We start from the raw sequence: 26,485 nt of genomic DNA on the forward strand, positions 1-26,485 counted from the left end.
AAATCTTTTCTGTCCATGTTTGTGTCTAAATGCCTTTTTAACATTGCAATTGTACCCTTCTCTACCACTTCCACCATCAGGTTGTTCCACATACTCACCACCCGCTGGAAAAATACCCCCCTCAGGTCTCTTCTAAATTTTCCCTTCTCATCTTAAATCTATGCCGTAGAATTTTAGTCCTCTAACTGGAAAAAAGACTGGCCGTTCACCTTATTTATGCCCCTCAAGATTTTATATACCTCCATAAAGTCATCTCCCAGCCTTGTGTGCTTGCACGTAAAAATAGTCCCAGCATATCCAGTTTCTCCTTATAAAATCAAGCCCTCCAGTCCTCGTAATATCCTTGTGAATCTTTACTGCACCCCTTCCAGCTTAATGTCATCCTTCCTTTAGCTTGGCAACCAAATCTCACCAATATCTTGTAACAATCACATCCTTCCTACATGTGGTGACCTGAACTGCACACAATACTCAAAGTGCGGCCAAAAGAATGATTTATACAACTTTAACGTGGCATCCCAACTCATTACTCAATGACTTAGCCAATGAAAGCAAACGGACCATATATCTTCTTCATAGATATGTTGACACTTTCAGGGAATTATGTACTTGCACCCAGGTTTTCTCTGTTCCATAAAATTCCCTAGGGCTCTGCCATTCACTGCATATGTCTTCATACCATAGTAACCATACTATGTATGGTTTAACTTCCCAATATGCACCACTTCACACTTATCATAGTTAAACTTCAGCTGCCATTCCCTTGCCCACTTTCCTAATTATTCTTTATCCTGTAACCTTAGACTACCTTCTTAACTGCCCACTACACCACCAATGTTATGTCATCCACAAACTTACAAATCATGCCACCTACATTCTCATCCAAGTCAAGAAGCTCCATTGGTGAAGCACTGATCAGTTATTAAGAGGCATGTGAAAGTTTTTCTCAGCTTTCAACTTCTTTCTGATTGAGGAAGTGTTTTCCATCCAGAGTAACATGACGATGAAGTTCAGTGGGTGGAGTACTACAAGTCTGACATGACTGTATGTAAACTTTAACTAAAGTGCCAAAGAAACATTGCTGGTCATACTTACAATATCCCATGGTTCCTTTATTGAAACACTCTTAATGAATGTGCCAGTTTGGTTATCATAAAAATCGAGACGTGCATTTCCTTCGTTGTCTGTTGGAGCTACTGCTAAAACAGTCAACAGTTCAAGCTCATCTTCGTAGTCTACCATTTTAAAAGTCTTTCAAAAATGAAATAGTAATGATGAGAATTCATTCAAATTAGAATTCACTGATAAGTTTAATAATGCATATAATGGTGAGTGAGTGCCATTCACCAATATGAATTTAGATTGCTTTGTTATGTATGAAAGCAAATGTTCAATGCCTTCTAATCTTATAATTTATCTCAGCTTAATCTTCACTTATTTGCATAATTCAGCTCCAATAACATATTTTTAACATAAGATCATGACTAGATATTTAACAAGTTTTAAAATTAAACAAGAATAATAGAGTATGATATGTTAATTAAAAAGGCTCAACATAACCTATGCTGAACCTATTATGTTACATTCAGTGTTTTATTGGAAATATAAAGATCCTATACATTGTTCAGCACGTACACCGTTCAGCCAAAACATTATGACCACAGACAGGTGAAGTGAATAACATTGGTTATCTTGTTACAATGACACCTGTCAAGGGGTGGGATATATTAGGCAGCGTGAACAGTCAGTTCTTGAAGTTGATATGTTGGATGCAGGAGAAATGGGCAGGAGTAAAGACATGAGCGACTTTGATAAGAGCCAAATTGTTATGGCCAGACGACTGGGTCAGAGCATCTCTGAAATGGCAAGGCTTGTGGGGTGCTCCCGGTCAGCAGAGGTGAATACCTACCATCAGTGGTCCGAGGAGGAACAAACCACAAACCAGAGACAGGATGTTGGGCGCCCAAGGCTCATCGATGCACAAGGGCAACAAAGGCTATTCCGTCTGGTCCGAACCGACAGAAGGTTACTGTGGCACAAGTCACGGAAAATTTGAATGGTGGTTACGGGAGGAATGTGTCACAATACACAGTGTATCACATCCTGCTGCGTATGGGGCTGCACACGGAGGACCAACAGCATATTAGGCAGGTGGTCCTAATGTTTTGGCTCATCAGGTCATAATGTTTTGACTGATACATACTTCATTCAATTTAATCTCATGCAATGTCTAAGATTTGAAGTGCAATTTAGAAATATAAATTAAACTGCATATCAAGGACAATGAGCAACATGTTATTTTTTTAAAATTGCATGTGAATGCCAACATGCCCATTTTGCTGCATTTTGGATATTTAAGATAAGCAAAGCCTTTTCCAACCTGTGTTGCTATCCACCAAAGGCAAAATGATATATTTGCATACAAAGTAATGTGAGATTTATTTTTGTCATTTGTTGGCTCCACCAATGGAAGTAACTAAATGTCACCTTTGCAGTGGCTTCGGAAAAGGTACATAGGCCCCGGAACTGTATTAAGAAGGCAGGTTAAACATGAAATTATAGTATTCCAAAGCATGTTTTGTATGCAGACCTGCTATTACAGAACTCTGCGAGATGGAAGGTGTTATGTGCAATAAGGCCATTCCTCTGTCATTATCAAGCAAACAGGGTCAAACATGGAGGATAGATGCCTGGAAGTGGAGCACAGGGGTCATGCTGCAGTAATTGTGGGTCAGGTGCATTGGCAGGAGGTTAAGTTAAGTAGAGGTCAGAATACGGCACCTTGCACAGAGAGTGTGGCCACTGAGGTCATGAGAGTCTGATGGAGCCCCTCAACAGGACATATATTTTTAACAAAATGTACACCTAACGTGGATGTAAAAAATCAATTTTCAGAATTGATGGACCATGTAGAGAGGTTGGACTCATTACAGAACATATGGAATGTTGAATATGCTAGGCAATCGCATTTCTTGCACCAACTACAATTTCCTTCCCCCTCATTATTTAATTTACTTCATTAATTTATCAGTTTCAGAAAGAAGTGCGTCTTATAGACAATAGGTGCAGGAGTAGGCCATTCGGCCCATCAAGCCAGCACCACCATTCAATGTGATCATGGCTGATCATTCTCAATCAGTACCCCGTTCCTGCCTTCTTCCCATACTCCCTGACTCTGCTATCCTTAAGAGCTCTATCTAGCTCTCTCTTGAATGCATTCAGAGAATTGGCCTCCACTGCCTTCTGAGGCAGAGAATTCCACAGATTTACAACTTTCTGACTGAAAAAGTTTTTCCTCATATCATATCATATCATATCTATACAGCCGGAAACAGGCCTTTTCGGCCCTCCAAGTCCGTGCCGCCCAGCGATCTCCGTACATTAACACTATCCTACACCCACTAGGGACAATTTTTACATTTACCCAGCCAATTAACCTACATACCTGTACGTCTTTGGAGTGTGGGAGGAAACCGAAGATCTCGGAGAAAACCCACGCAGGTCACGGGGAGAACGTACAAACTCCTTACAGTGCAGCACCCGTAGTCAGGATCGAACCTGAGTCTCCGGCGCTGCATTCGCTGTAAAGCAGCAACTCTACCGCTGCGCTACCGTGCCGTCTCCATTCTAAATGGCCTACCCCTTATTCTTAAACTGTGGACCCTTGTTCTGGACTCCCCCAACATTGGGAACATGTTTCCTGCCTCTAACGTGTCCAGAACAAGGGGCTCGAAGGGCCGAATGGCCTCCTCCTGCACCTATTGTCTATTGACATTCTGCCTGGGAATCTGAGCGCAGATTCACTCCACAGGGAGAGCTGATCTCTGAGCAACACCATCACACTATTTGCCTCCAATAACGTATTTAGTTGTTTTTAAGTAAGAGTCAGAATGTGCATACTGCTAACAAGATGTTTTCATCTTGAATACAATAGTAGAATTGAAATAAATATTAGAATGATGTTTCTCAACGTGCCTTCAGAGGGATTGCATTGCCATATACTTGTATTTCCAAGTACTATATGAGTGAGAAGTAGACAAAGAGACACTATTCATGAATGACATAAATCCATACCCGTTTATAATTGTGCTCAATTTCAGACGAAGCCAGAGTGCCATTGGAGACAAATGTTTAAACACTGATTAGTTTGACTGTGTGTTTCACAAACAAATAATTTATCTGAAATGTTTAATATGTTTATAGTGCAGAATTCCCATTTAGGTTCCATTAATACTACTCAATTTCATTCACCTTGTGCACTAGCCAAAAGAATATAAAACCTCTTTATATCTTGGTTTTCTTCAGGGTTGGAATCTGACGTAGTTTGGCGAGTAAGGTAAAAGAAAGTCTTTATTAAATGTTATTCTTTCTGTTGCTCTCAACTCCAAAACCAATTAACTTGTTCCACTGCAATCTATTTGCAGATTCCCATCAATGCCCATGGAACAGAATAGTGAAAAATATCTAGTTTGTGGTCATTTGATTAAAAAAGGAATCAATTTCACGTGAATAAATAAAGCAGAGGTCACTTTCATGTGGAAGGAGGCCTGAGGGAAGAATGGTTGATATTTGGATAATGTGCTAAACTAATCCATTGAAATGACTGGCAGGTAACCAAGTCAGTTTCAAATACAAATTCTCCACCACATTAACAAATAGTTTGAAGAACTGCTTAGCAAGGGTAGGTAAAATAAATCCAGTGGGATAATGTATTCCAATTCTACAATTACCTCGTACTGATCATCATCTAATTGAGAGTACTGTCTTTTCACAACCCGACCATAGGCTGTCACAGTTACTGAGTTCTCCACCTGGAAAGCAAGAAAAGTTGGAGAGAGAGAGACATATTTTAAAAAAATGCATCAATCTTATAGTTCCAAAACTTGCCATACAAACAGATGTAGCTTAGTCCATCACACAGACCAGATTTCCTACTATTGATTCCATCTACATTTCATGCTGCCTCGGAAAAGCAGCCAACATAATCAAAGTCTTGTCCCACCCCGGTGATTTCCTCTTCTCCCTGTTCCAATTGCGCAGAAGGTACAGAAGCTTGAAAGCACACATTGCCAGACCAGGACAATCTTCCTCTCTGTTATCAGGCTTCTGAATGGTCCTTCCAAAAGCTAGGGTACCATCCAATTCATCTCCACCCCATTGCGAACATTGGACTTTGTCCATGGAATTGATGCGATAAAATGCTGAGAATTATATTCTGCACTCTGTATCTTCCCCTTTGCTCTTCCTATACACTGAGTTTGACTTGATTGAATTTCATGCATAGTATTATCTGATCTGATTGAATCGCATGCAAAACAAACCTTTTTGCTGTATCTCAACAGCGAAAATAAAAAACCTAAATGACATGAATACAATTTTAGAATACTTTGTTTTCTTTCCAAAATTTTACCAATGATAGTCAGAATTTTATTTCAACTGCATTGATCCCTCTGATAAAACATCAGGCCATCAAAATGTAAACTATTTTTGTACAACTGGTTTAGAGTTTGATTGCATGATGCTTCATAAGTGTACAATTGTGCTTTTGAATTACTGTCATGGCTTGCACACTTGACTAACGGCATGAATTTAGGAGCCAAAACATCTTGCTTGGCTTTATTGTCTCCAAGTGTTGGCTCTGGGAAAGAAATTGCATAACTAGATTGTGATTCAGATTGCAATCCTTGTGCAGTCTGAGATAGATTAGTACTGCCTTATTCCCTTTTTGACATTGGGTATAAAATTGTGCAGATTTGAGTTTCCATGTATTCCAGACAAATGCCTATTATTCCAATTTGGATTCATCTGAAGTACGGGTTTGCTATAAGGAAAAATAAATGGTCCATAATAAAAAAGCATTATGACTTTGTTACACTGCCAAAATTAATTAACTAAAATAAAATTCAAAACAGCTGACACTTCTAGAACAGCTAAATCAATTTTATTGTCTCTTAATTTGATATCACAGTTGCTAAACAAAATTATTGTTAATTGGGTTCATTAAACATTTTTTTATTGCTTAACCAATAAATGTTTGGAAAATTCCCTGCAATCAATACCTCAAACCCCAAACAAGACACTTGCACAAGAAATTCAGCCAGGAGTTCCCCAATTCCTGCCTTCCCAACAAGCATCTATCAAAGGGAGCTTGGTCATTGGGTACCACTGTGAACATGGAACACAGATATCACAGTTAATGCCCTTTTTGTATTATTTATCCCACCCTTTCACTTACTTGCATCTTCTAAAAGATTAACAAATTAATTTGACTTTCCAGTTAAAGATTTAAAATTTCTAAAAGAGGGTCTGTGCAGTCTGAAGCATTCCCACGCAGCCTATATCTATTTTCAAATATCCGAGCGTATTAATATTGCATGAGCTCAAAATACCATACACAAAAATAAGTTTGTCCACCCTAACCAGCAGTCTGCCAATATAATTCCTTGAAAAGGCAAACATAATAAAAATAAATATTTCCCCATTGCTTGACTTTTGGCTGTATAGAGACAAAGAAACCCATATACACTACAAACAGACATACAGAGGCACAGGACGCCTGATAAAAATGGTGGCACTTGCAATCTGAAGGGAAGTCAACATCTTGAATTTCCCATCCCTCCTTTTCCAATCTTAAAATGGAAGAATTTGACTCGTGATACATCATGCAAACAGGCCCTTCAGCCCGCTGAGTCCAGGCCGACCATAACCTATTCACACTAGTTCTTTATTATCCCGCTTCTCATTCCCTACAAACTAGGGGCAATTTGCAGAGGCCAATTAACCGACAAACCCTCGCGTCTTTGAGATGTGGGAGGAAAACGGATTTACCTTTCTTTCTCTTTTAGATAAAATTGTAAATGCTTGTAAAACCTGCCATCTTTGCTTATCTTCAGATTTTTCAATCAGCTGCAACACACTGAGGAACATAATGTTAATACATCAATGATGTATTACATAAAGGTGAACATACAGTGTAAAATATCTCCTTTATAATGTAAAAGAAATGCATCAAAATCTAGATTTGATATTCTTCAATAGCATTTTGCCAAATATAGATTACATTTAAAAATTTGTAATACATTACCAATAAATCAGTGACAACCATCAGATGGTGGATTAAGGTAAAATATCTTAAAATCATAATTCACAACGTCTTTCCACTTATTCTTTCTTAAACAGATTTTTAATTTAACTGTCATTTGTTTCTTCTTCTGACGGTAGCTATTCCAAGGGTGCTAGGTATAACAGTGCATGGGTCTGCTAATACGTTGATTACCAACTATTTTACATTCCTGTTAGGTCTGCTTATTTAAGAAATCTGGAAATGTAATTCTCCTTGATATATCTAATTACACTCAATTTTATCTCAATTATTCCATGATTATTATTTGTAATCTCCCAACCAGTTCCAAATAATCACACTAGTATTGTTCTAATTTGTATTGGTTTTCTCTTTATCATGCCCTTCAGGAACCTATTATTCGGTAGAAATCTTCCCTAACCCATTTTCCACAATCTCCTTTTTAAAAAAGATAATCCGAGACTTGCTCCATTGAAACTGATAATGAACAATATAAACTTACTTAATTTGTGTCGGTCCGATGTGCATGATCCTTCCAGAATCATCTGGATGGAAATATATCCAATCAGTTTCCAAAGAAGAATATTGCATCTCTTGAATTCCATTCTCTGCCTAACTGGATAAAATTACATTTGACAACTTAAATCCTGGATTATGTTTAATCAAAAAGAGTAAGTCAGAGCACAAAAGATTTTCAGCTTTGCAATTAGAGACAAAAGAAATTAAACATTTTTGATTGTAGTTTTTTCACTATATTCTTTTATTTCGGTATTTGAATTCCGAGTGTTCAATGTCTTTCTGTAATTGTACATTTCACATATTAAGATTATTATACATCTATTATTTCCCATTCACACAACTAGCAACAAAACCTCACAAGCTGTCATATCCCTGGGCTAGCAGAAGGGAAACAATGTGAAACAGTGTACAATTTTCATTTATTCTACTGAATGTGCAGTATGTAGACACTGGCCAGTTTTGGAGAAGGGACATGAGGTTCAAGAAAACCAATGATTTAATCTACGAATTCCAACAAGGTCATTGCGGGTTTCTTTTGAGTCAAAAAGTTAGGCCTCTACAAAATCCTAGCAAAGTATGGAATACCTCAATATAATAATTTTTTTCCCAATATTTTTATAGCTTCGCATAGAATTTGGTATTATGGCATATTAGATTTTTTACACATTAAGAATGTGAGATACAAGACATTTCTGTAGCCTACCTTGAAAAGATTGTTAAGCAGTTATATTGTATGAGATGTATGATCTTCAGAAGATTCAATAAGATGTTTCACAAGGTTATTGAAATATATTCAAGATAGGTAACTTTTTGCAATAAGAAGAGCAAATTGTTCACCAAAGAGAAAATAGGAAGCTTGAATAAGCTGATTTTGTTTGGACTGGGTACCGTTTAAAGCAACACACCTCAGGGTTAGTTTGAGTTCATTTTTCAGACTTGGTACAAATAGATAATTTGAAGCAAGTCCAGAGAAGAAGGTGCCAACAGAACAAAATGAGCAGGTTGGGTAAACAGAATGTAAAAGACTTCAAAATGACAAAGCAGTTTTTATAAATGTGTTGGCATGTGACAATTAAAATCTCATGCACAGTTTATATTTGAAAGAAAGGCATGAATGGAAATATACAATTTCAGAAAGACGTTGAATAGTGTGGATTCCAACGCAATATAGAATTAATGTTGAAGTAGATTAAACCAGTAAAAAGACAACATAACAGAACTTCAGAATTTTGAGCCAGGTGCATTTTGGCCAGTAAATGTAAACCAGTATCTGCAGTTCATTGTGTCTTTATATTGAAAATAAATGTTTATAGGCTAGATCATAATTAGAGAACTACGTGGAGTCTTTGGCATCCCAAATTCAAAAATTCCAGTGAACTTTGTGCAAAAATTGTTCACCAAGATTCAGAATTTTTTTAAAGTGTGCACACAGAAATATGTCATATGACTACAATTTTCAATTAAACAAGTAATTTGCCAGATTCGTTTATAAAATAAGGACATGTGACTCCCCAGTTGAGGGAAACATAGACTAGGGTAAATTGAAAATTACCACCAAAGAGAAAGAACAACTTAAAATAAATGTACTTAGTCAGAGCTGGTGGAAATGCTTTCCAAATGAGAATGATCAAGTCAACCATTGCTTTTTTTTTTTTTAAGAAGGAAAATTGGAAGCCAATAAATATAAAAGGAGAAAACAGGTGGGACCAAGATTAATTTTGAATTGTTCCAATTAACTGCAAGCGAAGGAAGATAAGTTGGATTGCAGTTGATTGCACGGCATTTTGAAAGATAAATGTTAGGAATTCAAAAAAAAAAAAAACTGCAGATGCTGGAAATCTGAAAATGGAACAGTGTGTCGGTAATAGTCAGCAGGTCAGACATTAACCGTGGAGAGAGAATAAAGTTAATATTTTAAGTCAGTGACCTTGAGAAAAATTAGGAAATAAACGTATTGAAAGATGCAGAAGGGGATGGGGAGATAGAACAAAATTAATGTTGGTGATACAATGGCGGCCATGACTGAAATGGTGGAGGTTTGAAGGCGATGAAGGTTTATTAAACATAGTTAATTTGTCTGGAGGAGGTGCAGGAAGAAGGAGCAGCATGTAGTGCAGCAGTTAGTGTTGCTGCCTCACAGCTCTAGCGATCTGGGGGTGAACCTGACCATGGATGTTGCCTGCACGGAGCTTGTACTTCCCATGACCACATGCATTACTGCTGGGCTCTTGCATCTAAAGACATGCTGGTTGGTTAACTGGTTATTGCAAGTTACATTTTGGTGCAAATATGTGGCAAAATAATCAAAAAGAGTTGATAGGTTTGTGATACAGATTAGTTTGAAGGGATACAAGGAAATAAGGAGGGGGGATGGGGCTGTTGGGATTGTTCAGTTGGGAGTTGATAATTCAAGTGGCCTCTTCCTGTGTCACGATTGAAATATGGAATTATGGAATGCAAAATACTGCAGATGCTTTAAATCTGAACTAAAAAAGAATATAAATACTCAATTGGTCAGTCAGCAATTATATTTCCAGTTGATGACTTTTCATGGAAGAGCTTGTTATATGAAATTTTAATCTCATTGCCCTGAAGTTTATAATGTACTTAGTTTGAAAATGGAGATGCTATTGCTCGTTTGATCAATGCTAATACAGTGCTGGACTCCAGAGTGGGATGGAGAATTAAAGTTAAAGGCAGCCAGAAGCCTAGAGTCACGCCTGACAACGAGGTTTTCTGCAAAGCAGTTACCTGTTTGCCTTTGATTCTGAAATGCAGAAAGAACCACAGTGCAGTGATTGAATTCAATACATAAACTGGAAGAGGTACAAGTGAATTGTTTCTTTACCTGTAAGGAGTTTTTGGGTCCACTGATGGTGGGAAGGGTAAACAGCCTAGAGCTGTTAGTGAAGACAGAATGAATCAGAATACTGTAGAACATTCCCTTTGGAATGCAGAAGGGAAGATGTGTTTACTGGTGTCATCATCTTGAAGGTGAAGAAAATTAGAGGATGATCCTTTGAATATGGAGGTCAGTAGAAGAAGAAGACAAAAGATAGACACAAAATGCTGCAGTAACTAAGCAGGACAGGCTGCATCTCTGAAGTGAAGGAATGGGTGACGTTTTGGGTTGAAACCCTTCATCAGACTTCGGGTCTCGAACCAAAATGTCACCCATTCCTTCTCTCCAGAGATGCTACCTGTCCTGCTGAATTACTCCAGCATTTTGTGTCTATCTTTGGTTTAAATCAGCATCTGCAGTTCCTTTCTACTCATGAAGGATCTTATTCTTGCTCTGGGTGGGTGAGGTGTTGAGAGCAGGAAATAGCAGAGTACAGTCAATCATAATGGAGAGGAAGCCACAGTCAAAGGAAAATGAAGCTATTTCACTGTGAGGAAAATGTCACCAAGATTGTACAAACTGACAGAATGGAATGGAGTCATGGAGTCCTTGCAGAAGGCTGTGTGTATGGAAGTGTAGTCCTTACCGCCTCCTCTCAGCTGGCCTTTCACTCCTTCCTGGACGCCACCCTATCACAGATATCCCCTTCGTTCTTTCTACTTTTTTTGCAACAATGTATTTGACTAGTAAATTTGGTCTGATGACCTGACCCATTCACTTTGTTTCCCTCTCAATAGATATTGCCTGACCCATTGGGTATTCCAGCATTCTCAGTTTTTTTAATTTCAAATGTTAAGACCCAGTTATGTATATACCAACAAAATGTAAGATCATGTTGCACAAGAAGTTTGCAATTGTGATACATTACCAATTTTTTATCCTTCAAAGAGCTAATATGGTAGGTGCCTTTCTGAATTTGCTTATTAGGTGTGATGATGTAATGCCAGGGATATCCTCCGATTTGCAATGCACTTTCAAGACAAGCAACTTCAAATAGAACAGGTGGACAATCTGCAAAAGTAAGTCTTTAAGTTTATATCAATAGTGAACTACTTGTGTATCCCAATTTTAGATAATACACATACATTATTTTTTCATGAAAAGATACCTGTGATTTTAATATTACATGGAATTCCAAATGGAGCTGCACCTACAATTCCAGTCGTGTTGTTCCATTCACAGTTTTGTCCAAGAATACAGTGTTTCATTGTAAACTGTATGAAGACAAGGGAATTAGTATTCATACTTGAAATCTGTATTACAGACAGAAACATGTAACAGATTATTTTGTCTTCGCAATTGTACTCTTTAAAAAACCTTATTTGAAAAACCTTATCACCCGACTTGGATTTTCAATATAGCTGGACATAATTGTTAATACATTACTTACTGTTACGTAATTAATATATTTTAATGTATTTAATAAATACAAACTATAAATTCCAATAGAACAGTCAGTATTACGTCAAAGAGGTGCTGAAGGTACTGTCGTGTATGAAGGTAAATGAATCTCCAGGGCCTGATCAGATATATCCAAGGACATTGTGGGAAACCACAGAGGAAATTGCAGGAGCCCTGGATGAAATTTACAAGTCGTCTTTAAACACAGGTGAGGTGTCAGAAGACTGGAGGGTGGTAACTGTTGTGCCTCTATTCAAGGAGGGCTGCTGGGAACTATAGGCCAGTGAGCTTAACATCTGTAGTTGGAAAGTTACTATAGAGTATTTTGAGGGATAGGATATACAGGCATTTAAACGGACAAGGGCTAATTAGGGATAGTCAATGTGGTTTTGTATGTGGGAGGTCGTGTCTCACAAATTTGAGTTTTTTGAAGATATGACCAAAAGGTCGATGAGGGCAGATTCTTAGATGTTGTACATATGGACTCCAGCAAAGCACTAAACAAGGTTTTGCATGGTAGACTGCTCTGGAAGGTTAATTCGCATGGGATCCAAGGAGAGATAGCTGAATGGATAGAAAATTGACTTCATGGAAGGAAGCAGAGGGTGATGGTGGAAGGTTGCTTCTCGGACTGGAGGCCTGTGACTTCTGGTGTGCCTCAGGGTTCAGTGCTTGGCCCATTACTGTTTGAAATCTATATCAATGATTTGGATTAGATCATACACGGCAAGATTAGCATGTTTGCAGATGATACAAAAGTAGATGTTTTACAGATAGAGGATGGTTGTGAAAAATTGCAGCAGGATCTTGATCAATTGGCCAGGGATGGTTGATGGAATTTAATACAGAGAAACGTGAGATGTTGCATTTTGGGAAGTCTAACATGGGCAGGACCTACTTAGTGAATAGTATGGCTCTGGGGAGTGTTGTAGAGCAGAGGGATCAAGGAGCGCAAGTGCATGGTTCCTTGAAGGTGGAGTCGCACATAGATAGGGAGGTCAAAAAGGCATTTGGCACATTTGCCTTCATCAGTCAGAAGTTGGCAGGTCATGTTGCAGCTGTATAAGAGGCTGCATTTAGAGTATTGTGTTCAGCTCTGGGCACCATATTATAGGAAAGATGTTGTCAAGCTGGAAAGGGTACAGAGAAGATTTACAAGGATGTTGCCAGGGCTAGAGGGTCTGAGCTGTAGGGAGAGGTTGAGTAGGTTGGGACTCAATTCCTTGTAGCGTAGGAGGATGAGGGGTGATCTTACTGAGGTGTATAAAATCATGAGAGGAATAGATCGGGAAGATGCAGAGAGCCTCTTGCCCAGAGTAGGGAAATCAAGGACAAGAGGACATAGGGGAAAAGATTTAATATGAATCTGAGAGGTAACTTTTTCACACAAAGGGTGGTGGGTGTATGAAACAAGCTGCCAGAAGAGGTAATTGAGGCAGGGACTATCCCAACATTTAAGAAACAGTTAGACAGGTACAAGAATAGGACAGGTTTGAGGGATATGGACCAAACGTGGGCAGGTGGGATTGGTGTAGCTGGGACATGTTGGCCGGTGTGGGCATGTTGGGCTGAAGGGTCTGTTTCCACACTGTATCACTTTGTGAACATAACTGTATTTTGTGAATATTATAAATTTGATAGAAATTACACCAGAGAGTTGTTGATCTACAAAACAATTATTGAGAAATTAAGGTGAAGCAGTTAAGATCATGGTAGAATATATTAAGATTGAAATGAATGAAATGGAATCAATGAAAATTAATGTTATTCTGAAGTTCTCTCTTTTATAACCATAGAAAGCATGGCACTCAATATTCACTCAACAAGCTCCTACAGGTTTCATGATGATTAGATAATCTGTTTTATTGATCAGGGATTAAAAAAAAACAACCAGGAGAGCAGACATAAATCTCCTTCAAGATGAAGTAGTATTTCATTTGCATTTCTTGTACCTAAGAGTACTGCATTCAGTGCTCATAACACTGTCTCCTCTACACTGACGAAAATAAATGCAGACAGGGAGACTGCTCTGCGGACACCTTTGTTCAACGAGGCCTCATGACCCAAGTTAACACTTGCCTATCACTTTAATTCTCCATCCACCATCTTTCTCTCTGGCTCCTGCACTCTTCCAATGAAGCCCAAAGTAAGCACAGGAAACAGCATTGCATCACCTGACTATAGACATCAACATTCACCACCAAATTCGGATAACCATCTTTTTGGTTTACATCAGAACTGGCCAGTCATCAACCTTTGATGGTAAATCCATTTTCCTCTCTCCGCTGATGTTACCTGACATGCCAGATTCCCAACAATTGCATCATCTCCTATTTATATTTCCTCCCAACAGATCGGCTGAAATTATCAACCTTGCATCTCCTGATTGAGGGAGTTTCTTTACAACTGTTATCAGATAACTGAACCATTCTACTACAACTAGAGAGCAGTTCTGAACTACTATCTATCTTATTGGAGACCCTCAAACGATCTTTGATCGGACTTTACTGGCATTATCTTGCACTAAACATTATTCACGTTTTTCACTTTATCATATATCTATACACTGTGATGGCTCAATTATAATCATGTATTGTCTTTCCACTGACTGGTTAGCAAGCAACAAACACTTTCCACTGTACTTTAGTACACGTGACAATAAACTAAACTCAAACTCACTCCATAGTCCGTATCTGTAATGAGCAGCCAAAGGAAGTCATAGAAGTGCATACAATTGTGACTTTTAAAAGCCATTTGGATAGATACATTGATAGGAAGGATTTAAAGGACCATGGGCCAAATGGGACTAGCCCAGTATGCCATCTTGGTCTGCTTGGTGAAGAATGGCCAAAGGGCTTATTTCTGTGCAGGATAACTCTATGACTCTATGATGTCTGTGGCATGCCACTAATGTGGCAGTGCAACTAACTTGTAACTGCCCTTCAAAATGGCTATTCAATTCCAGTGCAACAGGCCAATTAGTCTAAACAAGACACAAAGTGCTGGAATAACTCAGTGGTTCAGGCAGCATCTCTGGAGAACTTGCATAGGTGACATTTACAGTCGGGATGCTTCTTCAAACTCTATCTGATAATCTGCAAAACATATGAACGTATAGAAGAGAAAGCAATCTAAGGGAGGAGTGTTTGCTTCCATCAGCTTTTAAAAATTTCCAGTAGTCTAGAATCACTGATAACTAGCCATTTTCATTTTATTGCACTGAGCAAAATATATACTTTTCCACAACATCATCTTTCTTGGCAAGTTTAATATGAAGCAAAGTAGTATGAAAATATTTTGCATACTACGTTAATAGCAGGGTTTTCACCCAGCAGGTTCAGCACTGACCATTATACACTAAATTTTTATTTTACCATCTCAACGATCCACTGAAAACTGTAAAGCTTGACCAGTCCCACACTGTGTGTCACAATGAGCAACCCCTGAGAAACAGTGGCATCTGTTACATTGCTTCCAAAAATCTTAGGAGGAAATGAAAAATAATGTATTTAAATTTCTTTTAAACTAGGTTACATTAACTGCTAAAATACAGTTTATTGCATTTGAATTCTACCTCTCATTTTATAATGAATACTGCAAGATTGAGATTAGTTTGTTAATTGAAATTATTATAACTATATTCCCCTACAAGTATAATTCAACATATAATTCAACAGTTCAACTATTAAACGTTCCCAGAATGTTTATGCAGCCTCAAACTTTGGATACAAATATTTGAGGGAAAGAAAATATGTATGTCAATGCAACTAACAAGGGTGGTACAGTGGCACACAGCTTGTGGAGCTACTGCCTCACTGGGGCAGACCAGGGTTCAATTCTGACCTTGGGTGCTGTCTGTGTGGGTTTTGCACATTCTCTCTGTGACTGTGGTTTTTCGGTGCTAAGGACATGCGGGTTGGTAGTTTAATTGGTCGCTGTAAATTGCCCCTTGTGTGGTAAGTGAGTGGTGGAATAATAGGGAATTGATGATAATATGGAGAGAATAAAGCTAGATTGGTGTTGGATTTGTGTAAATGTATGGTTGGGGGGAGCCAAAGAGCATTTTTCCAAGCTGTATCTCCCTATTATGATTTTTAAATGTTTTTGATGTTTGGAGTTATAATACAAGAATCACAGGAAGATACAGTTCAGAAACAGGCCATTTAGCCCAACAGATCTTGTGTTAATTATTCTAACCACTGTCATCCCTTTGATTATTAACTTAGTGATTATCCATTAACACCACACAAAATATCAGAAACATTTCCTTACCTTAACATTTATCTTAATAAACCCACCAAAACAATATTGAATGAGGAAAACTAACTTTTTACAGATCTATGCCTTATCCTTAACAGTTTTTCAGTGAATCTACACTGCTCTTTTTAATTGTGATTATATTTTTTGTTACATAAGATATGCTGACATGGAAAGTACTCCAGCTCTGTCCTCAAGCTCTTAATACAAGTTCAACCAGATGATTTTGTATTCTATATTTCCAAACTGAAAACTAAAGATTCCTTTCTTTTTAATATTCTTACCTAAATCAGTTTTGTCTATCTGCATACTAAGGCCCTAATACATTTGAAATATTGCATTTTGAGGAACATTTTTATTTTATATTCTTCCTCAGGTTTACAATTTTTATTTTTTTTCTTGACTGATCTACAATCGCAATTGATTTTCCAATTCCTCAACCCTATTTCTGGTATTACTCCCTGAAAAACTATAACATTTGTTTGCAAAACCAGTTGTGACAGAGTTTTCAACCAAAAACATTATCGGTAATTAAATTTCACCCCAAATTTGAAGACTTTAAATGTAGGTCTTTTTGCAAAGGTCATGCTTTTGGGAACACTTTATGGTCTTCTTGCACAGATGCAGCCTGACTTGCAGCTTATTTTCTGCATTTACTGTTGTTAATATAAAATCTTTATTAAATTACAAAGATTTCAATACATTCAACACAGTTGTGCAGGGGTAGAACTGATGCTTCTCACAGACCAAGACCTAGGGTGCTGTCTGTGTGGAGTTTGGACCTTCTCCCTGTGACTGTGGGTTTCCTCCGGGTGCTCCGGTTTCTTCCCACATCCTAAAGATGTGTGGGTTTGTTGGTTAATTGGCGTCTATAAATTGTGTAGCGAGCGGATGCGAAAGTAGGAAAATGTAGAACTAGTGTGAACAGGTGATCAATGGTTGGCATGGATTTGGTGGGCTGAAGGGCCTGTTTCCATGCTGTATCTTTAAACTTAAACTAAACTACATCCCATTTCAAAGCCTGACATTTGCCATAATATCTTGCATTGTGACTCATGTAAATCTTTGTAAACCATATCAATGGTAACAGTTGAAAATTAATCTGTGTTCATTATCTCTTCAAAGATGTCCACATTGTAGGTAACTTGTATCTTGCAGGACATTGGTCACATAATTTCCTATTGGAGGCCTATATGACTGGAGATCCACAGATATCCACATCCTGGTGAAGCAGCAAGCATGTAGTAACCAGACGTTAGCAAAAGGCATGGGTAGATGCCAAAGAACTAATATCACAACAGGGCACCAACCATCTAGACTTCCCCAACAAGGGCATTAAGTGTTCCCAAAAGAACAACCTTTACAAAAAGAGCTACATTTAAAACTTTACATTTTGGGGTGAAATTTAATTACCGGTAATTTTCTGGCACAGAATGACTGGATTCATTTATGCCACAATCACTTCTAAATGAGTATGCAGTGTTTTTATTGAACATTAGATGGAATATGCAGGAGAAAGGTGTCAGCCTGTGGAAAATCTGCTGAGTTTTGGTTGCCCTGTGGAATTCAGTGGCATATTGCAGTGGAGAAAGTGCACATTGGGAACTAAAAATAGCATCTCTCGTCTTTTGGGGTCATTTAAAGCAAAAAATGTTAGCTTCTGTAGCTACCAGTTAGCTTTCAACAGTATTTCATCTGATGGGAAATCCACATCGGCTTCTCCACTCAGGTCTCTTCATAGTTCTGACTTGTGGATGCTTTTTTGTGAACCAAACTGGTGACAAACAAATCATGTTGGAGAACGGAAGTGCTAACTATCACATACTCTAGTGCTGGAGTTTTAATAATGATGAACAGATTTCCTTTGGCAATGCTTGTGGGGAGCAGGAAGATATGCTATTTTACACTAATATACTTTAAATTCAGCTCTACTATTCTTGGAGATCTGACAATACTGGTTACTGTCACAATGATCAAGAAATGTTTAAGGTAAGAAGTAAGTTAAGGTAAGATTTAATAGGAACCTGAGGGGCAACTTTTTCACTCAGAGGGATTGGTATATGGAATGAACTGCCAAAGGAGTCGTCGAGGCAGGTACTATAACAGCGTTTAAAAGACACTCGGACAGGAACATTGATAGAAAAGGTTTAGAGGGATATGGTCCAAACACGGGCAAATGATCCCGACCTCCGGTTGTGTCTGTGTGAAGTTTGCAGGTTCTTCCTGTGACCGCATGGGTTTCTTCCGGGTGCTCCAGTTTCCTCCCATATCCCAAAGACGTGCGGGTTTGTAGGGTAATTGGCCTCTGTAAATTGTCCCCTGTGTGTCAGGAGTGGATGAAAAAGTGAGGCTAACATAGAACTCGTGTAAATGGGTGATCGAAAGTTGGCATGGAATCAGTGGGCTGAAGGGCCTGTTTCCGTGCTATTTCTCTAAAAACTAAACTAAGCTTGTATGGGGCATCTTGGTTGGCATGGACGAGTTGGACCAAAGGGCCTGCGTCTGGCTGTATAACTTTAAAAGGCATTCTGTAATTGTTCACATTACATTATTGACACAAATCTGAAAGAACTTCATAGAATTATAGAACAATATTCGCCAACTCTTTCACGTCAAGCAGGTTTCCTTATTAATCCCATTGCCATGCTCTGTATGCCTAACCAATTCAATTGTTTATCTAGACATATATTAATACCGTCAGTGACCAAGCTTTGACTCTTTCAGGCCAGAGTCCATAAGTGACAGCTGAAAGATCAGTCATTAGTAATATGGCAAAATACTGAGGAATACAAAAAGGATTGTGTAGCGGATCAGGCCACTCCTTGGGTCAGCCCCCTCGTTACGTGACGGACAGGCGAAAGGGGTTAAAAGCCAGACCAAGGGAAGGCGTATCTTATCCCTAGGAGAACTACGCTGTGGGCAGGAGCTCACAGCCTAATAAAAGAATCTTACTAAACACTGCCTGGCGTCTTGCCTTTTCTCTGGCCTCCGCCAGGCCACTACAATTGCGGTGATAAACCAGATCCCAGAAATAAGAAAAGCATCACTTGGTGTTGATACCACTGAATGGTGTGAAACATGTTTCACAAATGCTCTAATAGTTAGGCTTGAGGTTCCCAGCAATCAATGGAAGCTGAATGTTTAATGCACATGCTAAAATCATGTGAATTTTTTTGTGATGCTGCAGCCTGCACTTATACATGGATAATGTCTGGATTTCATGATTTCACGGAATGTCATACTTATATAAAGAAATTATGTGGTCACCATTAAATAGATAAAGATAGATATTCGGAGACACAAAGAATTGCAGATGTAGAAATCTTGAGCAAAACACCAAGTGCTGGAGAAACTCAGCGGGTCAGGTGGCATCTGTGGAAAGTCTGCAGAAGGGTCCCGACTCAAAACGTCGCCTATCCATGGACTCCTGAGATGCTGCCTGACCCGCTGAGCTACTCCAGCACTTTGTCTCTTCGTGTGGAGAGAAAGGACAGATGATGTTTTGGACCCTTTTTCAGACCAATTAAAAGATATTTGATTCAATTAATTAATCCGCATTAAATTTTATCATGAGATTTACCTTTTTGTCAATGCCCATCATTCCAACAAATGTAAGAGGTAGAACACTAAACAAAGCTAAATATAACAGAACTGAGTGTTGATTTCCAGCCTGAAAAAACAAAACATTAACAGATATTACTTTAAGTTAGCACATCAGGAAATTAGATGGCAAACAAGTTGATGGAGAGTAAGAAGAGTCAACAGGTATATGGAAAGGAAAGGGTATGTGCAACAGTGGACAAATGGAACCAGTCTAGATGGGGCATTTTGGTCGTCATCGAGGAGTTGAGCTGAGGTTTTTGCCACCCCTACAATGGTTCAAAAAATCATTGACTGGGTGAGACGAGAAAGGAATTGGATGTCTGGCTCCGTCGATGACTTGAAGCGAGGGTAAGAAGTCCAGAGTCTGGTGGGGGGGGGGGGGGGCGGGGGGGACAGTGTGCTGGGGAAGGAAAGTAGTGCTGAGCTCTGGTCTTAGTGGAGTGATATTTATGCATTTTAAAACAGCAGGTACTGTAGCGACAATTAAAAGACACTTGGACAGGTACATGGATAGGAAAGGTTTAGTGGTTTCTGGGCCAAACAAGAGTAAATGGGGTCATGATGACCAACATAGATGACCTAACCCGCTGAGTTATTCCAGCACTTTGTGTTAACTTTAAGACCTTTTTAGACCCGGAGATATGAAATGTGAATGGCCTACAGAATAGAGTGACAGGAATGTGTGCCTCTTTTGGCCATTCAAACAGCAGTTTCAGGTAGTCACCAACTGTCAGTTGATTGCCATCCTAATGCAAGTGAAGATCTACATGTGCTTCCTCTGCATTTCGTTTTCAGCAGTATTGACCGATTTAATAACTCCATTCAGAAATTTACCCAAGGCTCTAGTTCGAACCTTATCATTGATTGTGTAGAACTATAGTCACCAGGATTAATGATTGTGGGATAATTAGTACAAAATAATCTCATTGAAATTTGATTTGTTTTCTGAAATTTGATTTGAATCACAAATTACTACCACTTTCATACAAAAATTAGTTTAATTCAAACCTGAGTGACACTTATTCAAGGATAATCCAAAGTTTTGGAAATACTTTGTCAACCTCACACACAAGAAAAAAAAAGTTTATTTGGTTACTTGTGAATTTTAAATGTTTGCCATAAAAGGTAGGTTATAAATTGGTGTTCAGAATAAATGGGTCCATGGACGGCAACTAATTACGCAGAATCAAAGAAGTACTTAGACCTGTAAAAACCAGGAGAATAACTTTAAAATGCAGTACACCCCCCTCCCCCCATGCTGACGCAGCAGTAAAAGCAGCAACATACTACTCACCGCTCGAGCTGTAGCTGTAACTTTGTTCTGTGTAGTCTTTACTACAATGGTCTCTTGAGTATTGTCCCAAGTCAAATACCTGAATATTTGAATATTTAGAATATTTGTAAAAAAATACCATAGTACACCCAACATAGAAATCGATCATTTTACCTAAAAGGTTTATGTCATCTTTTGCTCCAGATACACCTCTCCCCATTTGTTTACCAAAATGGCATTTTATTTTTTGTTCCTTCATTTCATTTCATAAAATCATACAATGGTTATGGTACTGAAGGAGGCCATACACCCCATTATGTTTAGGCCTGCACTCTACCAGAGCAACTCCATACTAACTGGCCCTTTCTCCATAGCCTTTAAAAATGTTTCTTCACATTTAATTCCCTCTCATAATGAACCTATCTCCACCAGATCTGCAGACAGTACATTCTGCACTATGCAAAAAATTGTTTTTTTCCGCATTGTTCAAATCCAGATTTTCTGCATGCCAGTCCTTTAGATATAAAGACTAACAAACAGTTCATCTTTCTAGTTTGTCCTTTTCATTTCAATGATCTCTATCGATGAAGTGCCATCATTAAGAGTCTCCACTCTTTCCATGTTTCACGAATTAGTACATTTTCTGAGGTAGCCATTTTAGGTCCAAAATTATTCACCTTGCTTTTATTTTGATTGAAATCCATTTGCCACAGTGTTTCCCATTTGGTTAATATCTGTAATTTAATAATATCCATTTATACTGTTGTCCATCTTTGTGGCATTGTACAAATTAGATGATGGCCTTGTATATGAGTGATAAATTGATTAAACCTGCCAATTTTAGTACATCCATTTTTTTTTTCCACCACAGCCAATTTCCTCGCCAAGTCAATAATTTGCACTCATTTCCATGAACATTTTCTTTATGTAAAAGAGTTAATTGAGATATTATCAACTGCATTCAAGGACCCCATAAAAAATAAATCTATCGGCACCTTTTGCCTACCATTTTACATTTTTGTGTGTATGAACAAATTGGGCTTGTCACAAATAACGTCCTTTATAATTTCAAGTTGGCCTTTTCTAATCAGCGAAGAATTCATTCTTAGTTGCAGTCTCCAGAATCCTCCTGTCAGCAAATATTAGGATGTATCATCTATAATTCACTGGCCTTTCTATCCCTCCATTCCTGTAATGTAAAGTGATGTGTGCAATTTTCTGAGGTTGAGGAACCAATCCTAAATAAAGAAAACCTTTAATTTGAACTAGACCATGTGCACCCGTTGGGCCCAAACCTCTCCTGCATTGGTGCCGCACCCACTCCTCCCCTCCTCTCCCCTCCCCTCCCCTCCCCTCCCCTCCCCCTCCCTCCCCCTCCCCCCCACTCCATTCCCCTCCCCCCCCCCACTCCATTCCCCTCAACCCCCCTTATCCTTCCTCTCGAGGAGATAGATTTAAACTAAAATGTGAATAACTTTAAAAATATAACACCGATTTCAATGAAACTTCCATTAGCACCAAGGTGGGCCTAAAATTGTCGTGCTATCATGTTCCCTTTTGGCTGTAGTTCCGGAACAAACAAACAAGAATTTTAGTATATAGATTTCTCCAATGTTGTCACCTTCTTCTTTTAAACCTCTGGGAATGGATGTAGGGATTTGTCATTCTTTGATGCCATTGATATTTTTTTAAATATAGTTATTTTTTTCTGAACTAATTTTGCCAAAATCCTGTCCCTCATATGATTTTTTAATCCTTGAGATGTCCAATGTGCTATTTACTTTGTCCAATTCACATACTGACACAAAGTACTATTTCCCTATTATCATTTATAATATCAGTTTGTGTACCAAATCCCAAATTTTTATTTATCTCATATTGACTTTTTAGGGGGTGTAATGCTGGTGATCAGCGATTTTCCCACAAAACTATAGTGAAATTTTGCATTGATTTTGATTTTGCTTACAAGCTTCTTGCTCTGCTTTCTTTCAGTGCCTCGTGTTATTAATATCACCTCTCTGCTATTCTTTGTATTTCTGCCAATCAGCAAAATCTGTGATGGTTTTGCATTTTTATATGCTTTTCCCTTTAGTATTATGTGGTACAATAAGTCTTTAATAATTCTTTTTTTTTAAACAAATGGTATGAGATTTAAACTAATTCCCAAGGTCATATTTTGAACAGCTCCGACCAGCCTGTTACTATTCTGCCCAAGAGCAGATACAGACACGTGGTTGATTTATGCTTTTTTGAAATCAAAGGTTGATTTACACGTTCATATTTTCAGACTAACGTGCTCAAATTTACGGCTAACAGCATAGTCACATGTATGTTGAATTTACGCATTTTTTAATTATGTACCATTTTTCTAGCACGTAACCCCCATGTAAAAAAGCAATTTATCACAATTTTTTTATAGACAGTCTTTGTCTCATCACATGGAAATCAGGCCTTCTACAGATCTTGAATAGTACAGCAATCTGCAATTTACAAAATGGCACGCTTTAATACTCAGCAACTGAGGAAGAGAGCAGCTGACAGCAGTGCGACTCCAAGGGAGCAGATGGATTGATTCTTGATAAACCAAAACATTTGATCAATTGGTTACATGTAAAGTTCCATGTGTCATTACTGAGGTTTTAATGTAGCTGTGTAAGAAGGACTACAGATGCTGGTTTAAACTGAAGATAGACACACAAAGCTGGGGTAACTCAGCTGGATAGGCAGCATCTCTAGAGTGAAGGAATGGGTGATGTTTCAGGTTGGGACCCTTCTTCCGACTGGTTAGGGATAAACTGCTTTGCTTGACTCCCCTTCCAACACATTAAACACAATCATATTAAGAATATGCAAATTCAATCACAAAACATACCTGAACTTCAAGTGAGATGAGAGGTAAACTTTTTCTAGAATCTTTGCAGTCCTGGTAGACATACGGATTAACCAGTTGTTTGCAGTAAGGGTCAAGATTGCAGGCTTGTGGTCTGATGGTTTGGGTAACATTTCACCCTTGTGTGTTAAAGAAAAGTAAAATTAATCATTGAATTTCTTGTCAAATTTCATGTAAGGTTTAGCAAAAAATTCTGATATCGAACAATGTAATGTCACATTTGTGCATTGTGGAGTGGCTGAAAACGCAAAGTGTTGGGGTAACTCAGCGGATCAGGCTGCATCTGTGGATGGAATGGTTAGGGGATGTTTCAGATCGGGACCCTTCTTCCTGACCCGAATTGTCACCTACTCGTGTTCTCCAGAGATGCTGCCTGACCTGCTGAAGTTATTCCAGCATTTGTGGGGTTTTTTCAACCAGCACCTGCAATTCATTGTGTCTCTCGTGTTGTGATAACTAGGTGATATTCGAATGATGTACAAGATGGAGAAGGGGAGATTGGGTAACAAGCAAAGAATGGTTATAGTCAATCACTAGTAATGATTTAAACTTAATTTAATATTCCTGGATCGCTTCCATCACTTAACACCTTCCTGTCGCTATACTATATGATGCGTTGTGTTTATCTGTTTGACCAATGGTATAGAAAACATTGGAAGAGTTCCTCTCAAAACTCCCCAAAAATGCCATTAAGGATGGCATTAAGGATGGCAAGTATGGGTGGCACAGTGGTGCAACTAGTAGAGCTGTTGTCTCACAGCATCGGAGACCCAGATTCAATCCTGACCTTGGGTGCTGTATGTGTGGTGTTTGCACGTTCTGCGTGTGACTGCATCGGTTTCCACCAGGTGCTCTGGTTTCCTCCCACATTCCAAAGATGTGCAGGTTTGTAGGGTAATTGGCCTTTGTAAAATTACCCCTAGTATGTAGGGAGTGGGATAACATAGAACTTGTGTGAATGGATGATCGATGTTCAGCGTGAACTCTGTGGGCTGAAGGGCATGTTTCCATGCTGTATCTCTACACACAACTAAAAAAAAAAACTGTGCCAGAAGTTGGCAGACTCCCTTACCTTTTCTCAAATGGCATAAACAGAATACTGAAAGTAAAGGTATTGATAGGTGTGCCTTCCATTAACTCTTTAATATTATACATTTTAAAATGTACATTTACCACAGGTGACTCGCACAATAGTGCATCCTCAATCTTCTCAGACTTGTGGAGCTTGGGCAATTCATAAAGCAAGGTGGGCTGAGGCCCTGTACTGAAATTACAAAAATTTAAAGAGAGTTAGTCATACAGGCCTGTAACAGGCCCTTTAATCAACTGATTCCACACTAACCAACAAACATAATTTACCCTAATCCTACACTAAACCCACTTTATTCTCCCACATTCCCATCACATTCTACCTACCTGATTCCACCATGTGACTACTCACTAGGGACGAATGACAATGACCAATTAACCTACCATATCTCACATCTGTGGGCTGTGGGAAAAAAACTGGAGCACCAGGGGGAAACACATAAGCAGAGGGGAATATGCAAACTCTACATGGATGCAGGTGGCACAGGTGGTAAAACCGTTGCCTCACCACGCCAGAGACCCAGGTTCAATCCTTACCTCGGATGCGGTCTGTGTGAAATTTGCACATTCTCCCTGTGAATACATGGGCTTCCTCGGAGTGCTCCCAATTCCTCCCACACCCCATAGATGTGTTGGTTTGTAAGTTAATAGGTGTCAGTAAATTACCCCAATATTCGTAGGGAATGGATGCAAAAGTGGGTTTACATAAAACGAGTACGATTGGATGATTGATGGTGCCGTGGACTCGATGGACCTGTTTCCATGCTGTATCTTTCAATCAATTTAATCAATCAATTGCATTGGAGGACAAAATGGAACCCACTTTGATAGACCTATGAGTTTACCAATCACTACTTGCATGTACATATCAGATATATATATCTCCATTATTTATTGCACATTTTAAGATGTTTTATAATTATACAAAATAATATGGTAAATTTTGCCCCTTTTACCATATTTAGTTTATTTGACTTACCTAATAAAACAACATCTGTAATTGTCAAAATAAATCCTTCCTTTCTCATAAAACACTGGTGAATTTGATTGTTTTGTCCAAACTCTCTCAAAAGATGTGGTCTTCTGAAAAATGATAAAGTAATCCCTTTGATTCAATTTCTGAATAAGATTTCTAAGTTTCAATAAATGTATCAGTATATGCAGCAGCAGTTTGCATTCAATTGTCAAATCAACGTTATCCACATTCAGGCGTTTATATTTAATTAAAATAAACAATTGGCAGATTATCAAACTATTGTAGAAAATGTAGAAAATTTGTACAAAAGATCTTTTAAAAATCATGGGGGTGGGCGAGGAGTGGGGGTGGGTAGGGATGGGGTGGGGGGATATGGAGGAGGGGGGAGTGGGGGTGAGTGAGGGGCGGAATGGGGGAGGGGGAGTGGGGGGGAGGGGCAGGGGGAGTGGGTGGGAGGGGCAGGGGGAGTGGGGGTGGGGAGGGTGCTAGTCCAA

At 38.7% G+C, this 26,485-nt stretch overlaps 1 protein-coding gene across 4 annotated transcripts in view; it reads right to left on the reverse strand.

Annotated features, from left to right (window-relative positions):
- dcaf17 (ddb1 and cul4 associated factor 17) overlaps positions 1 to 26,485 on the reverse strand; it is a 32,949-nt gene that overhangs the window by 1,513 nt on the left and 4,951 nt on the right. For 2 of the 4 annotated variants that reach the window (XM_078403899.1, XM_078403898.1), the window contains exons 3-14: positions 25,995 to 26,098; positions 25,100 to 25,190; positions 23,909 to 24,045; positions 21,058 to 21,136; positions 19,741 to 19,830; positions 15,278 to 15,385; positions 11,611 to 11,716; positions 11,371 to 11,513; positions 7,584 to 7,693; positions 6,829 to 6,916; positions 4,731 to 4,811; positions 1,096 to 1,251 (exon numbers count right to left, since the gene is read on the reverse strand). In XM_078403899.1, the coding sequence (XP_078260025.1) occupies positions 1,096 to 1,251; positions 4,731 to 4,811; positions 6,829 to 6,916; positions 7,584 to 7,693; positions 11,371 to 11,513; positions 11,611 to 11,716; positions 15,278 to 15,385; positions 19,741 to 19,830; positions 21,058 to 21,136; positions 23,909 to 24,045; positions 25,100 to 25,190; positions 25,995 to 26,098 (1,293 nt within the window). The remainder of the gene's footprint in view (positions 1 to 1,095; positions 1,252 to 4,730; positions 4,812 to 6,828; positions 6,917 to 7,583; positions 7,694 to 11,370; positions 11,514 to 11,610; positions 11,717 to 15,277; positions 15,386 to 19,740; positions 19,831 to 21,057; positions 21,137 to 23,908; positions 24,046 to 25,099; positions 25,191 to 25,994; positions 26,099 to 26,485) is intronic. The other 2 variants (XM_078403902.1, XM_078403901.1) reach the window with 2 other exon arrangements.

This window comes from Rhinoraja longicauda, chromosome 8, assembly GCF_053455715.1.
Source record: "Rhinoraja longicauda isolate Sanriku21f chromosome 8, sRhiLon1.1, whole genome shotgun sequence".
Lineage (NCBI taxonomy): Eukaryota > Metazoa > Chordata > Chondrichthyes > Rajiformes > Arhynchobatidae > Rhinoraja > Rhinoraja longicauda.